General features: G+C 42.2%; 1 protein-coding gene across 2 annotated transcripts; it reads left to right on the top strand.

Moving 5' to 3' along the window:
- Positions 1–5: 5 nt before the first annotated feature.
- On the top strand, positions 6–23,078 carry CHD1L (chromodomain helicase DNA binding protein 1 like). 2 transcript variants are annotated; one of them, XM_032681072.1, is made up of 23 exons: positions 6–151; positions 1,755–1,867; positions 2,652–2,758; positions 3,977–4,088; positions 4,399–4,430; positions 6,551–6,632; positions 7,845–8,007; positions 8,379–8,534; positions 9,604–9,696; positions 10,138–10,234; positions 11,636–11,709; positions 12,795–12,905; positions 14,483–14,597; positions 15,037–15,190; positions 16,253–16,418; positions 17,737–17,882; positions 18,217–18,380; positions 19,108–19,316; positions 20,372–20,470; positions 21,024–21,094; positions 21,354–21,468; positions 21,714–21,822; positions 22,510–23,078. In XM_032681072.1, exons 1-23 carry the CDS (start codon positions 55–57, stop codon positions 22,562–22,564), a joined length of 2,640 nt encoding a protein of 879 aa, XP_032536963.1. In that variant the 5' UTR covers positions 6–54; the 3' UTR covers positions 22,565–23,078. The 2 variants fall into 2 exon arrangements, with proteins under 2 accessions (XP_032536963.1, XP_032536962.1); XM_032681071.1 differs by having other exon boundaries at positions 22,503–23,078.
- The last annotated feature ends 212 nt before the right edge of the window (positions 23,079–23,290 follow it).

Raw genomic sequence — 23,290 nt, 5'->3', positions numbered from 1 at the left:
GGCCGCGGGGAGGAGGCGGGAACCGCGCGGGGGTGCCGGTGTTTGTGTCCGGCCATGTCCCGCTTCTTACAGGCGCTTCGGCGCTCCGGCAGGGCCCCGGCGGGGGGCCCGGGCGTGCAGGAGGCGGACGTGTCCCAGTGGGGTCTGACAGGTCAGCGGGATGCCCGGGGGAACGGGTGGGGAGGGAGCGCTGGGCTGGTGCTGTCAGACGATGGCGGGAGGCGGCGGAGGGGCCCAGCGCTGCCTGGTGCTGCTCAGCTCATAGAACCATGCAATGGTTTGTATTGGAAACAGACCTTGGAGATCATCTCGTTCCAACCCCCTTGTCGTGGGCAAGGACACCTTCAGCTACACCAGGCTGCTCAGAGCCCCATCCAGCCTGGCCTTGAACACCTCCAGGGATGGGGCACCCACAGCTTCTTTGGGCAACTTGTTTCAGTGCCTCGCCACTTTCACTGTAAAAAAACCAATTTCCTAATACCTAATCTAAACCTATTCTCTTTCAGTTTGAACCAGCTCCCTCTTGTCCTGTCAATACATGCTCTTGTACACAGACTTGCCCGAACTTTCCTGTAAGTTCCCTTTGGGTACTGAAAGGCTGCAATTAGGTCACCCTGCAGCCTTCTCTTTTCCAGGCTGAACAATCCCAGTTCTCTCAGCTGTAGTGGTCTAGGCTCTGTGCTAACAGCCCCCAGGCCTGAAATAAATAAATGTGTAAATAAAGTGGTTCCCGGGCCTGTGAAAGCGAGATGGCATTGCTGCCGCAGAAATGGCATTGCTGCTATGCTCGCTCCTTTCGAGCCTTCCCCAGCTACTGCAGTCACTCCCTCTTCGGCGTTGTGGCCGCGGGCTTAGCCCAGTTTTAACTCCTCCAGTGCCTCAGCACAGCCTTAGACAGCTCTGTGCTTCGGGACGAGATCAACAGGGGTTACCCTGTTCAGCGACCTTGAAATGGGCTGATGGTGAGCATGAATGAAAATGCTTTCCACCGCCTGAAGGGTAAGATATTAAAGAGGAATGCCTGGGCTATCCATCCTGCCTGCACATTTTCCTTAGCTGCGGAGAGTGTCTGTCTCAATCGCCATGCCAGTTTGGGTTTGTGTATCCTGCGGGCTGCTGAGTTGCCTCATGCACTCAGCGTGCACATCTGCCAAAGAGGAAAGGGCCACAATGGCACAACACCCAGCACTTGAGTCTTGAAGAGATCTTGAAGAGTTCTACGTGACTTGTTTTGTGCTTGTTTTAACATATTGTGCCCCATAGTAAGGATTGCAAGGGTGGTAGTACCTAAAGTGACCTATAATTGAGGTCTGCCCTAACTTAAGTACAGGAAAGCTGGAAAATGTTGAGAAATTATTATTATACAGTGCTAGATTGTTACAAACATTTCCAGTAGCCTGAAGCATGACCCTGGATCTAGTATTTAAGTAGGTATTTAAGAGTGGCTGGATCTGAAAATCAAGCTGTCTTTTAGGAATGAAAAGTAGCAGCCTAATTATTAGATCAGGTTCCTGTTACAGGCCTTTGTAATGACTTGGGGTATTTTTGTGTGTACACATTTCTGAATAGGGTTTAATTTAACAGATTTGCTGTAAACACTTGTGTCTCTGCTCTCTAGGAGGGTGCATTTCCTTTAAGGCAGATGTTTGGGAAGGTCTGCTCTGAGCGGGACCTGTTTCTAGTAGCTTCAAGGTATAACTGTGTATAGTGTATTGGATGACTGTGTAAATGTAACAAATCACTTTTATTCCCAGGCATTAAGCTTCGTCCCTATCAAGTAGAAGGTGTAAACTGGCTGATACAATGCTGTGAAGTCCAGCATGGCTGTATCCTGGGTGATGAGATGGGTCTTGGGAAGACTTGTCAGGTGTGTCTGCTTCTTCTTCTGGAAAATGATCTTTGCTTAACTTTTTTTTTTTAGCCCAGTGTTTCTGCAGAATGAAAAAGGAAAAGCACCCTAATGACTGGTCAGTTAAGCAGTCTCATTCTGAATTCCATACTCAAACAAGAGAGTTCATTGTCTTTTTCATTCCTTAACCACTTAAAACAAGTCCTGAGTTAAGTCCTGAGTAACACTTCGAAGAGGTTTCAAGGTTTTATAAAAAGATGAGTGGTCATTTTATACAAACACCTCATAGTGCCCAGAGCTGAAGGCACAGTGCACATCCAGTACAGGGAAAATTGTGTCCTTTTGATGCACCTGTACCAAGATGATATTTGAATTCATCAACACATGAATTAAAATTTATAGGTGTGAGTTTTTTGGATTTTTTTTTTTAATAAGTTTTTCAATGGGTTTAAGTTTTGTTGGAAAATGATTGTTTGTGCTTTGGTTCAGCTGGTTTTGTTCAGTGGGTCTTAAATAACAAACCGGTAGTTTTAGAAAGTGATGCATGGCAGATCTGTTTTGTGACTGTGGGAAAAAGGTTTTGGAAAGGGGCTTCATATATCAAGGTCATGTATTGAGGCCTGATGTAAGCCTTTTTGTCATTGATTGTGGATCCCACTTGATATTCTGTTAACTTTGCTTTGTGCTACAGAACCTGTGGGAACTAGCTGCAAAGCTCAACAAGGAGACAGCTTATATAGATTCAAGCTATCGGGTTGCACTCTTCCCTTGTTATAAAAAAAATATTTTTCTTGCCTTTTAGACTATTTCACTACTTCTTTATTTGACAAAAAAATTAACCAACAAAGAGAGATTTCTGATACTTTGTCCTCTGTCTGTTCTGAGCAACTGGAAGGAGGAACTGGAGAGGTAAGTTTCAACAGTTGTCTGAATCATTATATTATTGCTCAGCAAGTTACAAAGATTGTTTTCAAATGTGCTCGCTCCAACACTTCCTTTTTATCCTTTCAAAGGGATAAAAAAGAGAAACTGCTACTAAACCAACTAATCAATGCAGACTATACAGTTAATGCATAGTCTTTACCATGCTGTGGTATACATGAATTCATCCATCCTATAATATTGGCTTCCTTACAGTCCAAATGCCTCCACTAGCTCCTTGCTTGTTATTGATTTGTAACCCTCCATGCTCAGCCTTTCTTAGGCAAAATCTGCTGAAGACAGCCAGGATTCTGTTTGATGAAAGGTAAGACCCAAGTTGGGGGGCATGCTCACGTGTGCACGCAAAATACATTACATATGTGCATGCAGACTGTCTTCACTGGGGTGCAGTGACTGTGCTGGTGGCTTATCTGCTGTGCCTGGAATATGTACATTTTATGTCTGGAGCCCAAAGATTCCTTTTAAAAGGGTAGGAAGTCAAAGATTAGAACAGAAGTCTGTGTATGGGCCGTGGGGCAATGCTGTCTCTCAGCATCTGAAGTCACCCAGGTTACATTCTGAAGTGAGCTGGCCTGATTTGGATAGACTTTCGGGTGAAATAGTTGGGAGAAAGTGCATCCCTTCAGAGATAGCAGTGAATGGCAGAAGTAATATCAAGCAAATAACAGTGGGGGGGATTAAATGTGGAAGAATTTTATGGTCCCAACTCTTTCTCCGTGGAACTGGGTATCTGCATTTTGACTAAGAGAATATATGTTTAAGGCCCTGACTTGGACCTGTTTGCTGCAGACATTGCTTGTTTTAGGCCAATTCTTTGGTCTCAGCTGGGCAAACTGTATTCATTCACCTGCTTCTCATGATCTTTTTTCAATTCTCAATAGCAGATGGGCCATGAGACTGGTTTTCAATTGTCTACTTTGGACTCATTACCTAGGAGAATGCAGTTTTACTTGAGACTTGTCCAAAGAAGAACCAGCAGCTGAGGTGCCAACCTGAGCTTCATTAATCATGAAGGAGTGAGGTTCAAAAGCTGAGATCCAGGCACATCTCACAGGATGGTGGGGTGTTTGGATAGGAGTTCTCATCTGTGCAGTAGCTATGTTTTATAATTGGGGCCAGGTCAAAAACAAGTGGAAATACTTAGCTGGGCTCGCTGGTTTTCCTCTCTCTTTCTCTTAACAACAGGTTGGCTCCAGGTCTTTCTTTCACAACGTACATAGGCAATAAGGAAGAGCGACCCAAACTGCAGCAGAACCTGAAGGACTCTCACTTCCATGCACTCTTGACAACGTACGAAGTACGTGATGCCTTTATCACTTAAAAGGAGGGCTCAAGTTTTTTCTTCTTTACCCTTCCAGTTCTCTTCCCCTCTTCCCCAGGGAGAGTGTGAGTGAGCAGTTGTGTGGTGCTTATTTAATGACCGGTGTTAAACCACGACATGCTGAAGGTGCCATGTAGCTGTCACATTATTTTCCTCAAGTAGTGAGTGCCTTCATTCCACTCTGCTCCATTTCACCATGGTTTGCAAGTAGACAAAAAGATGCTCTGTTTCTTAACTGGTGTGTTTACTTAAATCATAAATCATGGTTCGTTTTCTTGCATTGCAGATTTGCCTGAAAGATGCAGCATTTCTAAAATCGTGAGTCTGGTTTTAATTTTTTCAAATTTAAATCTGCATATCTGTCAGTGATTTCTTAAATGTATGTTTGTATGTGTGAGATCCTGTGCTTGTTTCACAAGAGCCAAGGATGTGCTTTGCTTGTGATTAGAGCTTTGCCTCCAACTTTCAGTGAAGAATCTTTAATGTCAGCTAAGGTATATGTGAACTTCCCCCAAGGACAGTTTTCAAGCCTGTTAACTCAAAATAATAATACATAATGACTTATAGCACTACCTGAAGTATCAGTCCAGAAGACTGATCTTTAGAACAAGGAGATCTTCAAGAGCTTCAGGTTTTAAAGGTATTCCTTGAAAATTCACAGAAACTGACCTGCATTATACTACGGTGATCATGTGCTAATACCATATCCTGAAGTTTACTGCCTCTTGCCACCAGTCAGAAATGTAGAGGGCTTCTGGAGCATTATGTTTTCTAGCAAGACTGATTATTCAGCTGAAATTCAGCCTGTAGGAGGTATTGTCACAGTCATGCAGAATTTTGCAAAGTCTGCACTTGAAATGGGGAGGAATTTTAGTAGTAGCACCAATGCCTTGCAATGATGGTAAATGCTGTGACAAATGCTGGGGACAGCTATATATCATGGATAGCTCAGTATCTTTGTAGCAGCAGAAATCCAGTAGCCCCCACTGACACAATTTTGGGTCTGACAGGACTAGTCAGCCCTGCAATGGGCACCCTGTTGTCTTTCAGCAAAGCACCTGTCCTTGGCCTGCTGGAAGTGGCAGGTTGTGCTGGATGGTAGAAGCCAGGCCTAATGAAAGGTAGCCATGACCATACTATCTTTACAGTTTCATATCATATTCTGCATTGCTGCATATGATTCTGTTTATTTTGCAGTTTAGCCATGGTATGTAGTACCCAGGGAGAGCAAGTAGCTAGCCTTAATATCACAAGAATCTCATCTCCAGTGTAATTTCATACTTCTAAAGCTAACACATAACATCAAAGCCTTGCCACCCAAATTTGGGGAGTTTTCCCTCTGGTCTTCCTTCTGAAAAAAGTAGTTGCTAATCATTTGTACTTTGTCCTGTGCAGGAGCACTTGGAGCACTTTGTAAAAGTGAGTCAAAGTTATCAGATGTCTCACCACCACTACTGCTTATGAGCAGTGTAGCGGCACAGATGAGTTGAGCAAGAGCTGTGCTCTAATGTAATACATGAGAGAGAAGACTCTGCTCTGCACATCAGCTTCTGCAATGCTTCACAAGGCAGTGTCCCTTCTGCAGTTCAGCTCCTGAGCCCATAGAATAAGAGTAATGACATTAGACTGACAGAAGGCAGTGGAGAATCACTCTTACATAGTAAAGAGGGAAATCAAGGCAAACAGAAAGGCAGTGGGGAGAATGTAGGTCACTGTGATTTCAGACACTGTATTCCACTGGGAAGAGAAGCGTATGGGTAAGAAAAGCTGGAGGGTCATGCTTTCCCTACCCTGCCTCCCCATCAGCCAGACTTGGCTGTGTGGAAATAACTGTGATGTGGGAGTTGAAACCCTAGTGATAAGGAGGCACAAACACTGAGGCCTGAAAAGATGTGGAGTTTGTATTAAGCCTAGTGGATCTGCTAGATCACCAGTGATTCTGCAGCCTGCTTGAGGAGGCACTGCATAGAGCTGTGTGAGCCTAGAATAAGTTGTCACCCTTGGGTGATTTGCAAAAGACTTGTAATCACTCTTCCATCACTGCCTCACGATAGTTGTTGGGTTTTTGCACAAGTGCTAGGGCCTAGTTTCATGTTTCTTTTTCCAAATCATAGGCTTCCTTGAATTTTTGAATAATTTATGCTTATGTCATTTTCCCATAGGAGTGGGAGTGGAGTGAGAAGCAACAAATTCAAGTGAATGTTTTTAGTTTTGATTTCAGAAAAACTCATCCGGGCTATAGTTAAGAAGCTGTTTTGGCTCTTCAAAAGAAGTACCTGTGAATTCCTCTCACCCCACTTGTGATGTTTGCTTGTTGTTCATGGGGTGGGACCACTTCAAGTTCAGCCAAGCAGAGGCACCACTTATTTCAGTCTTTCTGTACTTACAAGAATGAATTGTCAGCCCCTAACTGAAGTTGCTGTATTGTGTTTTTTCAGCTTTAACTGGGCTGCCTTGGTTGTAGATGAAGCTCACAGACTGAAAAATCAGAGTTCTCTGCTTTACAAGACACTTTCTGAGGTAAAGTAAGTCATCTATCTTCTAGTGTATTAAGACTTTTTCCCTTCAGTATAGCATACAGATTCTGTTTGTTTCTCTGAGTATTTATTAAGCTCTGGCCCACAACTAGTTTCTGTCAGAGTTGGTGAACAGACTCCCATATTTAGTAGCAGAGAGATAAAGGCCTATCTTATTGGCTTTGCATGGAGGTGGGCAGTATTCAGAGCCTCTCTCTCATTCTGATTCATTTGAAAGACTTAAAAATGTAAAACAACTTAACCACAGCTGTGTTGCTGAAGTAGTAGAAGTCTGGCTGACCTAAGACAATGTAAAGCAACAAGAGGCTATCTCCAGCTCTGGGAGGGTGAAGGAACCCTTGCCTAGTACATTTTAGGAACTACTTACTTCCACTGTCCCTTGTTTATTGAAAGCAGGAGAATTGCTCCAGCTCCCAAAGCACCCTGCCGGAGTACAACGAATGCCTGAGTGAAGGCTGCATTTCTTGTCATGGCAGTGAAACATGGGAATTAGGTTTGCACTGCCATCAGCCACAATGTACTACAATATACCTTGGAAAATAGGGGTTTTCTTATTAAATTACTGAAAGTTTTATACCTTCTGAACATATTGTCCATGTCTGTAATTCAAGAACTTTGATTATAGTCACAAAAAAATAGACATGATTCACCTTAGCTCTCCTCTTAACATATTTTCTATTACCAAGCTTAAGATAAATTTCTGTTTTTTCCAAAGGTAACCATATTCTCCAAGTCTCTTTACAGGGATTACTGTAAGCAACATGGACCAGATAATGTTGCTGTGTTTGTCAAAGTTAGCCAGCAAATAGAAATGGAACTTAGGCAGTTTCATTTCACTGTCCTATCCCAAGAGCATTTCCCAGTCATCTCTCATTACCAAGCACTGAGTACTAGACTGTAGAGCGCATGGATCTGAGAATTTTAATGGAGCTGGTTTTGCACTTTGTTCTTATTTTGCTTGCACTGACTTCCTTGCACTGGTGCCATCCTAGTCAGTTTGGAGCTGTTTGACAGTCACACCATACCTTATGTTTGGATGATTTTGGCAGACCTTTTCAGCATTCTGCCAGCAGTTCTCTGCTGCCTCTTGTCTTTAGGTTAAGCTTAAGAGTGGTGTGGGTGAGTTGTGTATTAACTGATTTGTCATTACAGATATTTTCTCCTAATTATTTTGTTTTATTGCTGGTTCTTTCAGTTCTCAGTAGGCTTCAGCCTGCTACTCACAGGCACTCCAGTCCAGAACAGCCTCCAGGAGCTGTATTCCTTACTCAGCCTTATTGAGCCTGACATCTTTCCTAAGGAACAAGTGAAAGAGTTTGTTGAGTATTACCAAGCAATTGAAAAGGAGAGTGAGCCGGGTCAGTAATAAGCAACATTGTACTTCAATCAGAACCAATTGAAGCTGTTCTCTTGACTAGGAAACAAGGGTGTTGTGTCTTCTTTATTTGCCTTCTTTTAATGCCAACTAGCTTTAAGACAAAGACACAAAAACTAATAATTACCTTTAAAACAAGAGCTACCTTAATGTGGCTCCTAAGTGTTTCAGGTATGCAGCTGTTTTGGTTTCTCTATTCGTAAAATGTGGCTTGAAAAATTTCACTAATAGTTGTGAGATTCCTTAATCATTTATTTTGGAAGTGTAGTTGTGAAGGTACTGTATAAACTCTTTACCTTTAACACAGTAATCTCCTCTTTTTTCTTTTTTTTTCTCCTCCCTGCCTCTGCGTAGCCAAAGAATTGCACAGTCTTCTGCAGCCATTTTTGCTTCGGAGAGTCAAATCTGAGGTGGCTGCAGAACTGCCAAAGAAGGTGGAAGTGGTTCTGTACCACGGAATGTCAGCTCTGCAGAAGAAGTACTACAAGGCCATTTTGACGAAAGATCTCGGTAACTGAGGATTTTGAATTCTGTCAATTATTTTTAAAACCAAAAGTAGTGCCTTTTGTAAATGCATGCTCTGTTGCAGAGAAGAAGAAGTTACTCTGCCCTGCAGAATATGTACAGCATAAATATGCCAAATTTATTGTTTGGGGCTACTTGATTTGTGGTTTTAGCTTGTGATAAAATAAGAGACATATGGATCTATTGCTCAGGTATTGCAGAGCTAGGAAGGGTCAGCTTGAGGATCTGCTTTGGGCCAGTCTGTAATTAAAAATACTTAGCATGAGGTAAGCTGCTCCTATTGCATGGTTTTGTATTCAAACAAAAGGGTAGTACAAGAAATTTTGGATCTGTGGATCTCTATGGATTTTCCAATAGTAGCACAGATGCCATAAAGAAAATTTCAACCTACTGGATGCAGTTATGAGTTTTTTGGGAAGCCACAGGGCTATGTAGACAATGCAACTACTACCACATCATATGGCTTGCCACTACTTCTGTGTCATAGGGGAAGTAAAACTGGGGAGTTGGAGATCCTGTGTTCTTCTAGGCCTAGCACTTTGCATGAGCACCAACAGGAAATCTGAACCTTCATCTTCTGTAGCCAACATATGTACATGTATTTTCTTCTTCTCAGAAAAATGCAATTCTTCTTAACTTCCTGGTTGCCCAGGAGATCTTGACTGTGGTATTTCACTTTTTTTTTTTTTAAATTCAAATGAACTGCACCAGATTTTTTTCACTATTTTTGATGATTCATTCTTAGAGAAATTACACTGACCTTAAACAGGGACTCCAGCACTTCAGTGAATCTGACACAATAGAGTAGTTTTCATCAGGATCTTATTTCTAGAGGCTTGTCCAAAAAATGTGAAGGAAATTTTATTTGGTCCATGAAAACAGATGTATTAGTCTTGAGATGAGAAATTCAAATGCAGATATGATATGCAGACGGAGATACTCCAGTGCTGAAGCACTTCAGAGCAGTGCTCAGGACCCAGACATTCCCAGTCAAACCCATTAATGGAGCATGGGCTTCCGTGCTCCATTCCTTTTCTGTGCTCTTTTTTTCCAGATGCATTTGAAAATGAAACAGGAAGAAAGGTTACACTTCAGAATGTCTTAGTTCAGCTTCGGAAGTGTGTTGCCCACCCGTACCTTTTCAATGGTAAGAAGGCACTGTTCTCCCTCTTGAAACAGAAAAAAATAACTTCGATTTACATGGTGGTTTTCTGTTACTGCTTGGCAGTGTAATGCTTAGAAGAAGCAAGTCATAAACAATCTTGTACTTGAATCAGTAGCAGCTGTGATTTTGCGACCAGTTCCAACACATGACAGCTCATCAATAATGAGGAATAAAGTAGGACACTCTGTGAAGTCTGAGTTTCTAGCTGCAGCTCTCCACTTGTGTATCTTCTCTCACCTAAACAAAGAAATCACAATGCTTTCTGAGCTACTGAGGGTGTTGTTTATGGGCAGAGAAGGATCATCACTTCTCAGTCAAGCATCGTGGGGCTCTGTTTGGCAATAGTGGCACTGCAGACACACTGAGGTTGAGTTGTTATTTGCATGGTATTAGGTCTGCTTTTGAAACTCCTTTCTGTTCCAGGTGTTGAACCAGAACCCTTTGAGATTGGAGAGCATATTGTTGAAGCCAGTGGCAAGATGTGTTTGTTGGATAAACTCCTTTCATTTTTATATGCTGGGTATGTCATGTCAGGGTGGGGTTGACATAGGGAAAAGAGATAAACTGGAAAGGCAAACTACCTTATTTAGCCATAGATGGAGCAGATATTCATCAAAACACTAGCACTGCTCTATTCATTGCATGTTACTGATTACCTGAAAGAAGTAATTTCAGCATCAGGAGCTGCATTGGAGAATATAGAGGAACCTCGATGATTTGTGTAGCTTCCTTTTAAACATTTCTCAAAACACTTCACTAACTCTCTCACATGTTCTCATATTTACCATATTTGAGAACCTGGGATAATAATGATGTGACTGGTATTCAGCATTTCTGGTTTGACTGTGGGTTTCCTGAGAGTGCTTTCCAATGCATCGGTTGAGTTCTTTTGTGCTGGCATGCTTGTGTTATACCAGAAGGCAGAATCCATAGCAAATGTGAAAAAGAAAAACACAAGAATAAGCTGAAACTTCAGCTTTGGGATTGACATTCAGAAGTCCTTGTGTTGCACTCTGGTGAGTTCAGAACATAGAACCCAAAGACTTTGTGTGTTTTCTTCCACCTCTTAGATGGGTGGCAAATCAAACTGTGATTTGCATTCTTGTGCAGTCTGTGAAGCAATGCCTCCTGCATGATAGAAATTCTGTCTTCTCTCTTAACTGGGCTGTGATTTCACTTTGCCTACTTCCAAGGGACAGAGCTCCAACAGACCTGGGGAAGTTCTGTTGTGGTTGTGAAGGTCTTTGTCCTTCTGCTGTGTATCACCCTGTGAGTGGGTGCCTCAGCCTTGAATGTCTTTGCTGCAGTACCAGCCCTGTGCAGGTTCTGGCCTTGAAAATGCCCATGTTCTGCTCTACAGTGAAGTCTGATTTAAACAGAGTCTGAGGTGAAGGGCTGGGAGGGAGAAGAGTTGATTTCTCACAAACATTTGTACGTAGTTTAATCTTTGAGGGTCATTTACTGGAGGAGAAAATGCTTTACTGTCACAGAGATGCTGATATCGCATTTTCCCAGCATTTCAGATTCATTGTAGTGTGTGATTTGAGAGCAGTCGTGGTGAGGAAGACCTTGTCATGCTAAGTTGAAGCCGAGGATCCTTTTACTCAGGCTCCTTTGGATCTTCACCAGGCTGTATCCAGCCAGAAGAAGAGCTGTGCCAGGGCCTTGTTACTTGTCTGTGATTCAACACTCTAGACAGGGCAACTGATGATGGCAGATGGAGCTCACTGATTGCACTTGGATGTGGGGCTGAAAATGTGGTGAGGGAATGGGCCGTGATTCCGGGAGGCTGAGTGTGCAGAGGTGGTGAGGCCTTGCTGTGTAACAGTGACTAACAGTGACTGGTTAAGCTATTGTAACCCCTCTACCATGCTGTGAAATGCTGTCACAGTATGTTGAGTGTCTCATGTTCTTCTTCCAGTGGGCACCGTGTCTTGCTCTTTTCTCAGATGACTCAACTGCTTGATATCCTCCAAGACTACATGGACTATAGAGGTATGTTCTGCACACTTTGATAGGAGAGGGCTTATCTTAATGGTCTCTGTCATATATTGTTCCTCTGATTTTGATTGATGTGCCTGGGATGGAGAAAGAAATGTGATGAGGATTTATTGCTTCTTAGTAGTTAGAAACCATATTCTTGCTCTGTGAGTAGCTCTGTGAGTCGAAGGATCTTGAATTCAGGTCTTTGCTGTGTTGCTGCTTGAAATGAGCTGATAGTTAAACGCTGTTCTTCAAAGTAGTTTCAGCTTTCGTTCCTCAGTAAAATGGAGCTAACAAATGGCAGGGTAGTGATGTTTCATTATATACCTGTGTTCAGTTGTGTACCTGAGTCCTGAAGTAATTGCAGTAAAGGCAATGGACTTGCTCTAGATTCAGTTTGTCCAGCATAAAACACAAATTGAGCTACATTCGTACCAGGAAATTAGTTTTTGATTAAAACAGTTGTTGACAGTGGGGCCCCAACATGTCTGTGAGGGCAGGTTGGATCAGACCATTTTTGGCAAGATTAGCAATGTGTTCTTGGGACATTTTCTTTTGTTTCAATCCACATGGCTTCATGCCTACTTAGGATTTCCCATGAAAGAGGCTTTTGTTTGGTGTTTATGGTTTTGGACGACTAATAATGTAGGATAAAGCCAAATGTAGTGCCATATCCCATACTGCTTGCTAACAGGAAAGCACACATTGAAGGTCGTGGGAGTTTGGATAAGAAGGATCCAAACTGTTTTGTGGGGCCAACAGCCAGCACAGCATAGTATGAAATGGGACTGTTTGCTAATGTTCTTTTACTTGGGCTCTGAATTTTCCTGTTGTGTTTCCAAGCAGTAAATTAAATGCTGAGAGTCTCTGCTTCAGACTCAGCTAAATTACCAGTCAATCTGGAAGTCAGGGTCACTACTTCAGTTTATACGAGGTTTAACTGGAAAAAAATGGAGTTGAAGGCAATAAAATGAGAACCAAGGCAGGAGGACTTGGCATGAAATGATTCAGAACAGCAGTGAGACAATAGAGAATGAGGTAAGAGAGTAAGAGCATAGATGGAATTTCAGAAATATCCATGTTGCTTGTTTGAAAAGGCTACAGCTACGAGCGGCTGGACGGCTCTGTTAGGGGTGAAGAGAGACACCTTGCCATTAAGAACTTTGGTCAACAGCCCATCTTTATCTTCCTGTTGAGCACCAGAGCAGGTAAGTAAGGAGAGACAAACAAACCATCTTGCTTCTGCACTCTACCTTTTCTCTCTCTGGCAAGATTTCAGGGAGTTCTGAATCCTACAGAGTCTGTTCATGTGGGGCATTTTTGAGGGAGACAGGACATATCCTGAACTTGGTTCTCTCATCTAGGACATCTGGTTTCTGTGCTTTCTTTTTGGTAGCTGATGCCAAGATACTTTTCATATTGCAGCCTCTTAAGTTTATGTTATTCCAAGTCCCATAATGACTGTCTCTGTGCCAGTTTGAGCTTAAGGAATCTCACTAGCATTTTATTTCTGCAAGCGCCAGAACTTAGGCAGGAACAGACTTCCTTTAAGTAAACTGGTGGAATTGCTTCTCGAGTTTGCTGAACATGGACATGCTGTCTAGCTGGCAGACAGACTCAAACAACAGCCTTTTGCTGTCCTGAGATTGCAAAGAACTCTATGGGACTGCTTCCTCCTCTCTTTGGTCCTTGGGCAGATCAGGGTCTTCTACACCGTTTCAAAGTTCACTGTCTCTCTGTTCAAGCAAGCGCAGAGCCAGGCTTCTGCTTGTCTCCAGAGAAGGCATCCACACTGCTTGATCTCAAACATCCAACTGGAACTAAGTCTTCCTTTGGGCTTCTGCTTAGACTTTTGTGGATGAGCCTGGCTCCAGTATTACCACAGTGCATTGAGAGTAGTACATAGGGAGACCGAAGAGAAGTACCTAATGCTAGATGTTGGGAGTATGTGTGTCTCTCACCACAGTGCCTGAACTCTCCCTGCCCGTGTCAGCCAGACTTACTACTGCACGTTGCCATGTCTGGCCAAAGCATCTTGTATTCAGCTGGGAATAGGTGCGTTAACAGTTACACATTGCTGTTACATTATGGACAGAAATTATCCGGTGCATGACTGTGTTCACTTGCAGGGATTTCTGATTACAGTGAAGATGTCTTACCATGAGCTGGGAAAAATGTAAGGCAGCAGGCTGTCCCCTCTTTAACTACAATATGTGGTCACAATAGTGGGTATTTAAAAATGTAGAATTCACTGTGGGTTTTTTTCTTTTCATTCCATGAAAGCCCAAGCTCTAACCTCAAAACCTCTAAGTCATATAAATACTTAGGCTCTGGTTATAGTATATTTGGACCTGGTGTTTGCCAGTGTTTCAGTGGTGTATTTACCAGCTGCTTCTGAGCTGCAGCCAAGTCACAACTTGGGCAGTCCCTTGTGGCCTCAGGGAAGCCTGTCCTTGCTGGGATAATCTGCCTGCCAGCAGCAGAATATGTCTGTGTTCTTCAGTCTTGACAGTCTTGACCCTTTGCATTGATTCACTCGCACCCCGTCTTTTTTGATTACATTTGATTATATTGCACAGTACAGCGTGATTTTGGGCTGTTGCAGAAAACTGGAAGCTGGAAATGGAAGGCTTACCCATCCTTTTAGATCCTTATGACACTTAGATTTGGGGTTGAGAGGTAGATTGAATTAGATACAGTTGATCAGATCTGACAGAACTTTGCATAGCATAAATTCTCCTTAATTTTGCTAACATATTTTGTGACCGTCTTCTTTTGTTTGTAGGTGGAGTTGGCATGAATCTGACAGCAGCAGATACAGTTATTTTTACTGATAGTGATTTTAACCCGCAAAATGACTTGCAAGCAATAGCAAGAGCTCACCGAATTGGGCAGCACAAGTGAGAAACGTCACTACTTCTAGTTTGGTTGCTGACTCTCTTGGTCTCTCAGTATTACTTTCCCTGTCCCTTGTCAATGGAAGGTTAATGTACAATAGACTGAAGATCAAAGGAGAGCAGAGAGGATTGTATATCTTCATTTTTCAGTTGCAGCCTCGTGCAGTCTCGTTCTCGTCATGTGTCTAGGGTGGGAGCTTTGTAAATTTGGAGTAGGAAATGGAGGCTGGAGGTTTGCCTGCACTTTTGCAGTGAGCATTTCTCCCATGTCAAGAAACAATTGTATCAGCATTACATTTCTGCTGATTATTTTTGTTAATTTTGTTCTTGCTGTTTTTAACCTACCAAAGGAGTGTGTGAGGAAATAGTGCTCCATGCAAGGAAATAGCTTAGTGCACCTCAAAAAAAAGTAAACAATAAGAATTTTCACAAACTTTTCCAGGCCTGTGAAAATTATCCGCTTGATTGGGCGAGATACGATTGAAGAACTAATCTACCGAAGAGCTGCTTCTAAACTCCGTCTGACAAATGCTGTTGTAGAAGGGGGTCAGTTTGCTCTGGGAGCACCCAAGCCTCAAGGAGCAGCAGAATTACAGGTAAACTAGAGCCATACCCTTATTTAGACTTCAGTAGTGACCTTAGAAATGTCCCAGCATGTTTCCGTATTTACATCTGATATGAACCTATCCAAACGGCTGGGCATTGACATGACAGCTTTTGTATGTAAGAACCAAAATGACATCCTGGGTCCAGACAAGATCTGATGTTTGAAGACAATTTTTGCAATTTTTGAGGCACATTCGTTGTTGGAAAAGGATGTCTTTTCTTGGAGAAGAGGGGAAGACAGAATCTTTCCTTGTCTTACTTGTTTTTGATTATACTAAGTCTGAAGTGGAAGCTGATTCATTGTTTCTAGAACTGGTCTGTCTCTAGTGCTTTTCTCTGGCATACAGAGCTGATAACAAGTACCTAGTCAGCTTTTGGTTGTTAGTCTGAAATTCGGTCAACCTTCTGTTGGCCTCTTGGCCTCAGGAGTCAGGGCATGATTTATAATTCTGACCTGAAAGCTGAGGTTTGTGCTGAGAACTTGGGTCGAAAACCTCAGGCAAAGTGACATTTAAGGGAATATATCCCCTATGGGCAGCTAAACCTGGGAGAGATTTGCATTTAGTGTATCCTTTCTACCTCCACCTCCCCTCCCTGCCCCATCAGCATGTATCTCAGCAATTATAGTTTCTGTGGGAGAAATGGAACAGAGCCTATAGGAAATTCCATGCTGATATTTTTCTCCCCATGGATTTTTGTGATATTTAAGCTTTTGTTTTAGAAGGGTTGGGGCAAAACCAAGTCTTTCTGGCTATGAAGAAAGCTGCTTGACTGCAGTCAGTAGAGTTCTGTTCTGTCATTTAGCCCTGAAGAAAAATGACCATTCAAGTCTGATTAAGTTGTGATTGAGAGAGATACATTGTAGGGGCTTGTCCCATCAAGCTTTGGGAGAACCAGACATGTTAAAGCATTAGTATTTTGACAGGCAGACTTAAAGCTCAGGTTTCTCCACTCCCACGTGCTTTGCATTTAAGCCTGAGAAGGTCAAGACACTGGGATTGACATGGAGTTACAAGATAATAATACTGAACTTCCCCTTCTGTTTGTTAAAGCTGAGCGAAATCTTGAAATTTGGCTTGGATAAATTGCTCTCCTCTGAGGGGAGTACTATACAGGATGTGGAGCTGGAAAACATCCTTGGAGAGACAAAAGGAGGGAACTGGGTAATGGACGTTGTGCTGCCACGTAAAGAAGAGAATGAAGAAGAGAATACAGAGAGTAAGTTAACACTAAATAGCTACAACATTTGGATGCTGGTAGTAGAGAAGGCTTTCCAGGTAGGGGTGGCATTTTTCAGACAAGAAGAAAAGCAGAATTGTAAGTAAGTGATTTGGATTTTGTTTGTGGCCTATCCACAAACTTTATTTCTGAGTCTTTATTGTTTTTTTTTTTCTTCTTTTTTGTGTCCTTGTTTGCCTGTTTGTAAGATAATGTTAACAATTATTGCCCAGTTTTGGTGACAGGGAGTTGAATTCCTTCCTGTGAATGTTTTAAGACCTCAGATGGAAATTCATGAGAAAAGGGGAAATATTCATATTCCAGCTACTGCTTTTCCCACAGAGAAACATTATGATAGATATGCAGTTTTAGAGATATAACAGTAACTTAAGGAGAGGCCATGTAGCAGCTGTTTTGTATTTATCCCCAAACAAAAGATTATTGGCCATGAAAATCACAAGCTGAAAGGACCTTAAAAAATTTCAAAATGTGAGATAAGAAATGCAGAGTCATGGTGTCTAAACAACCAGAACAAACCTACTCTATCTTCAGAACTCTGCTTTCTTGTCCAAATGTCACACAATTTTGGTTCGTTTTTCATAGCCCCATACTATATGAAAATAAATTCTAAGAATACTTTGCTCTTCTAGTGTCACGGTGAGAAAGACGGAATTTCTGTCTGGGCACACAGTAGCACTTAAGTATATATCTGTGACTGAAGTAGAAATGTGGCCCTGCAGGTTAGGTACAGTCCATGCTGCAGCAGTTGCCAGCAACAAGTAATTATTTGCTGGGAGTAAGCAACGAGTGGTATTTTCTGGTGGTAACTTAAAAGAGGAGCAGTAGTGCCACACTGTGTAATAGGTATTGAGAAAATAACTCACCTGATGGGCAGCAACTCTGCCAGAGTTCTGTGCTTTTATTTTGTTTGGGAGCTCAAAAGCAGAAGTTTGCTGTCCCTTTACAAGAGTTGCCTGTAACTAGATAGCAGAGCTAAATGGATTTGCTCCAGGCAGAGATGGAATGACCAATGAGAACAGCAATAGAGCCACAACTTAAGATAGTTAATTGACAAAAAAGGAAGAAAGGTTCTTTGACAGCATAAATGTCTTAAAAGCTTTGGTCTAAGGAAGCAAATCTTGATTCTCTTATTTCTACGTGATGCTGACACTGGTCGTACAAAAAATTTTGAGACTGAAGATCTTTTCCTGCTGAGGGTAGAATGTCATAGAGGAGCCAAATTTTGTTTATTTTGCTGTACATTTTAGGTGTTAGCAGGTTTTAGTTCCTTTTTACACTTTTTAATTGTTTTTTAAAGATCACATGTACGTGTATGAAGGCAAAGATTATTCAAAAGAACCCAGCAGAGAAGATAAAAAAGCATTTGATCAGCTTTTGGATCTTCAGAAAACACTGTTTGAAGAGACCAGTAAGGAAGGGAGAGCTCTCCGGAACAAAACAAATGTAAGACAGAAGACATGACAAGGTGCATGATGCTCTTTCATTTGCTTGTGGAAAATGAAAAAGACAGTTTCCTCTCTTTACCTGCAGCTTGCAGCAGGCATGTTAAAAGATTTGGATGCCAATGTAGTAAAGTTGGCTCTGGAATCTGAGGGCTCGAGAATTCAGCAATCCTGATAACTCAGGTCACAAACCCACATATTATGTGGCAATTGGGATCTGATGATTAAGACTTGTGGGCAACGAAACAAATGGGAAAGTACATATGTTAAGGTGGGCACTAGGCATCGCTTTAAGATGAGCAGTTTGTTTCTGTGATACTACTTTCTTTCTCCAGGCCCTTTTCACAGGCCTTCGGGAACAGTCAGCCAGGAGGAAGCACTTGTTTAGTGCAGAGGAGCTGGAGGCAAGGACGAAAAAGCGCCAAGAAGCAGCAGCAAAGAGAGCAAGGCTAATGGAGGAAAAGAAGGCAGCAAAAGCAGAGGCAGAGCACAAGAAAAAGTATGGTTTGTACTACTTGTAAACTGATGTCTGTTGCACTATAGTCTAGAAATGTGTGTCTGCTTGATGAAAATAAGTCGTGCTCTGTATCCACTCTTGCAGGTGGGATGGGGATGAGGGGAGGAGAAGATGACAGAATGATTGCAGGCCACCCTCATGAAAGAGTTAACTTCATATATTAGGATATTTCTATGTGTATGATTGAACTGCATAACATGGAGATATGAAGATGAAAAAATGGTTTGAGTCCCTAGGAAGGGTTCTTTTCCCCTGAATAGCCTTCCTGATTTTACATCTAATTTGAGTCATAGAGTGGCCTGAATAAGAACCCCATATCTGACTGTACAATGAGCCTTTGGGAGAAGCTTTCTGAAATGTCACAGTTGGCCTCTATGTATTCTGATATCTGTGACTCTCTTGCACATCTTAACTTTCTCCTCCTTGTTTACCAGGTGCTCTTCCTTTTCACCACTCTAAAATAGCTCCTTGCCCATTGTCACATGCTCACTTTTTCTATGCCTGCAATTGGCTTATCACCTTGCCATGTGTCTCTTAATATCATGAATAAGAACTGTGGTAGATGTTGTTCTGGCCTCAAATGGGGGAGAGAGCAGAGGGAATGCAGTTCTAGGTCTCCTGCGTTTCACTGCAATGAATTAAACCAAGGTGTGTGCCCCCCCCCCCTTTGATTTTCATTTAACATCCTCTTCTCTTGTTTTTGTTTCAGGATGGCCTGGTGGGAGGCAAATCATTACACATCTACCTGCCTTCCTTCAGAAGACAGTGGCTCTGAGGAAGAGTTTGGGGAGGATGAGGTTGGGCTGGATGTGGATTTAGATTGCAAAGATGCAGACCAGAACAATATCAAGTACGTCATGGGAGATGTAACCCACCCCCAAGCAGAAGAGGAAGATGCCATCATTGTCCATTGCCTAGGTAGGACTTATGAAAAACAGGAATGCTGTTGGGTGAAGTGGACAAGGGAGTGAATTGTCCCTAGTAGCTCAATAGTTTCTGATTCCCATGCACACTGAAATCATTTGGATTTGAGTCTGATGTAATCTCAAGTGGTCCAGAGGCAATACAGCCTCTATCATGTATAACCCACACAAGTAGTAGCAAGGTGTGCATGGGTCTTTGCATCCGCTCTCTGGATTTATGGGTGAGCCTCTTGAAAAGTGTCTGTATGGCTTGAAATTTTATGTCTGTGGCTAAGTGACAACAGTTCCTGAGAGCAGGGCCTTTTGTTTATTCTGTGGAAGCTGTAGGTTTCAAACTCAGATACTGAAAATCATCTACTTTATCCAGTCAGCAGAGAGAGACGGGCGCTTTCAGAGGCTGAGGTCAGAGTTTCTCAGTGCCTGTCTCTCAGCACTGACAGTACAGAGGCTCTAGGCTGGTCTCCTAACTTCAGGACCTCTGTTAAGACACTAAAGCTGAGGGAGAGAAAGTCATATTACAGACTTTCTCCTGAAGCAGGGTTGGAGCTACTCTCTGACCAGGGCTATAGCAGAACATTTTAATCTGCTTTGGCCTATGTTACACTCTGCATGAAACCTCAAGTTTAAAGCGGAAATGCCAAGTAAAAGTGAAAGGTTGCAAATACCAAACATGTTGTGGGAAGCCCAAGGCACCAAGCTGGGGACATAGTGCATATATGCTCTATGCACCTATAGGTATGTATGTGAGGATGCTGTCAGGTTTATATGCTCAATGCCATGGTTAGTGCTTGTTTGAGCATTCTCAGTGGACAATAAGAAGGAATTCTTCCTGCAGTTTTTCAGGGAACTGTGACAAGTATGTTTTTCTCAAGGGCTGAGGTTTATCCTTTAGGATGGTCCCTTGAATAGTGGTTGACTTCAGTTCGTATGTGGTTCCTGTATCTGGTTTTGATAATCATTTGTCTCATGTGTATAGAGCAGGTGCCTTTCCTGCAGGGATGGTCTTCAAGCTCACTTCTAAAAGGAGTCTAATTTGTCACTTCATTCTAGATGACTCTGGCCGCTGGGGAAGGGGTGGTTTATTTACTGCTCTGGAAGCTCGTTCTGATCAGCCAAGGAAAATATATGAGATGGCAGGAAAGATGAAAGGTAAGAGATTAAAACATGACCTTAGGCCAAGATACTTGAAAGAACTTAAATCACACTGATGTTGCAGGAGTGAGGTGCCTGGACACCTTGATACTCATTTTTCTACCTCTTTCTCTAGATATGTGCATCCCTAGCTCTGAAAGTAGTAATTCAGTGGGTACTTCGACTTGACTTGTTTGGAGTGTGAGAACTCTGTGTGTGGACTAATCATTCCAATCCAAGTTGCAAGTCATAAAAAAAGGAAAAAAATGCCAAACCTGTACATTATTCACAGGTTTTTCGCTGTATAAGACAGAGCACTGCATCTTCTGTCACAGTGCTTTCAAGAAGGATGAAAGCCACCTCAGGCAGTACTCAGCTGAGCCTTTGCTTCGCTCCAGGCACTAATCTCTTCTTGAGCATATATTAGCAGTTTTGAGCTAACTGCAGCTGGTGTGGACTGCACACCTTGCAGTAAGGTGGACCTGTTGATTTTTTTAATTTCTTGGGAGATGCTTTCGTCTTGTTTCAGGACTGATTTTTTCTTGTTGTCCTATTCTTGTTTTCTGTACAGACCTGGAGTTAGGAGGAACCCTGTTATTCCCTATTGATGATAAAAAATCAAGGAAAAAAGGACGAGACTTGGTGAGAATGCGAAGCTCTTTTTTTTTGTTGCTCCATATGTTTTTGACATTGTGTGACATGAACCTTATGTTTTTTTCCCAATAATAATGGCACTGAATACTGAACATGACCAAGTTGCAGTTAAATATTAGAGAAAATGAGTTCTTTTCCTCATTTATTAAAGCTATAAGTTAGTAATGCAGTTTTCCAGCAGCTGTCACTATGTCTCTTAGTGCTGTATATGGACTCCATTTCAATTTTTTGTGTGTTTTCCCCTTAGTTGGCCTTGATTGTAGCTCAGCACCGGGATCGGTCCAACAACTTGTCTGGCATTAAGCTGTCTGCTTTAGAAAAGGGCCTGAAGAAGATTTATTTGGCAGCCAAGAAAAGGAATGGTAAGTGTCTGTGCAGTAGAACAGTGAATCCTTACATGTGTGATTGCTCCTAAAGATGATGACCAATTTCCACCTCTCCTCTACTGTTTTTTTCTGAAGTAAAGTAGGAGTGAGATCTCCATAGCAGATATGTCGCTCCAAAATCTTTCTTCTGTTCTTGATGGGTAGCTTGAAGTCCTTACCTAGATTGCTTTCTGTATGTGTATCTTGTCCTTAAGAGTGTGCACTCTCCATTCTCTCCTCAGCAACAGTGCATCTTCCACGTATCGGATATGCAACAAAAGGTTTCAACTGGTATGGTACTGAGCGGCTCATCCGAAAGTACCTGGCAACACGGGGTATCCCCACCCTTATGTATCCTTTTGGAGTATGTCTTATTGTTTTCATAATCTAGTACTGAAGTGATCCTGTAAATATCTTGATGAAAGCAAAGCAAGGAAGCAAGGTAAGGCGCAGATGCCACAGTCCAGCTAAAAACCTGGTTTCTCTGACTTTTCTGCCATGCAAGTACTCATTCCACACTGAGGACTTAATCATTTAGCTGTTAATGACAGACAAGTGTGATTCAGTGTGCCTGTCAGAATTTGTTAGAACCAGGTGCTAGTCTTCTGTTGACAGCATCGACTTACCTGTATATGCCACATCTGTGGGAGAGGTGACTGGAATTTCAGATAAATGGAGGTGACTCAGAAAGCATCAAAAGTGAGAATATAAAAAAACATTACAATGTTCCAAACAAGTGATAACCTGCTTCCTTGGCTGAACATTGTGAAAGTTGGTGTGTTAGGACAGGCTTAGGAAGGCTTTTGCCTTCCAGGAAAGGAAGCGTGTTTACAAGGAGGCTGTTTCGTCCCTTCTCTAGGAAGACATGCACTTGTATACTGACACTGTCAGCAGTTCTGTGAAACAGAAAACCTGAAACAAAGAAAATAGTATTCAGAGCATTCTGCCTCCTTCCTTGCTGAATCTGTTAGTGGACATATTGTCTAGCATTCGTTGACACTTGACAGCATTTCCTTGACATTTTTTATTAGATATTACTTCTCTAGGAGTAAAGGCTCTTCCTCTGCTTCACAGCCATATTCATCTCCAATGACAGTTTCAAAGCCGTGAAGGTGCAGTTAGTTCACCGAGAAACATGCTCAAAGAGCAAACACCACACGGGCAGTCTGTGTGCATTCACTTCAGAAATGAGTCTTACACAGCCATTACTCACCCCTGTATCTCTCTGCCTTTACTGGCCCCAACGTTCACATATTGCCAGTGGCCCTGGCAAGGAATCTGACTGCTTCAGAGTCCAAAGAGGAAGGACGTTGGCTCAATCCCAGATCTGTTTTGGAGATGAATAATTAAACTTCCACTGATGGTCCATTGTTGTCCCTTACATTAAGTTATTGTTAAGGCTTGTAATACAGTATTGTTTAGCTGTATTTCCCTGCCCTCCCCCCCTTCAAATTCCATACCTTATATCACTATACTTCTTTTCAATCAGCTTTTTAGTGGTTACCTGGCATTCTGTGTACATGTCCACATATAACTTTCAGCAGAAAGGAACTTCTCAACTGTATGACAACCACACAGAATAAACTGTTTATACTCTTCTGGTTTTTTAAGAAATCCATTTGACTTGCATTTGTTCAAATATAAAATTTAGCTATATAATCACGTGCTTATAGTCTAGCAAAATGCTGACCAGTATTCTTGGCAAAGGTGTGCAAGGCTGCCAAAATTTGAGACTGACTTTATAAATGATACCTTTCCTCCCACAACTCTTTTTTTCATTACACAGTTTTTTGTTGCAGCTGTTGGGCAAAACCAGTTC

This window comes from Chiroxiphia lanceolata, chromosome 2 (assembly GCF_009829145.1).
Source record: "Chiroxiphia lanceolata isolate bChiLan1 chromosome 2, bChiLan1.pri, whole genome shotgun sequence".
In the NCBI taxonomy this organism is placed as follows: domain Eukaryota; kingdom Metazoa; phylum Chordata; class Aves; order Passeriformes; family Pipridae; genus Chiroxiphia; species Chiroxiphia lanceolata.
This window is presented reverse-complemented; position numbering and strand designations above follow the sequence as displayed.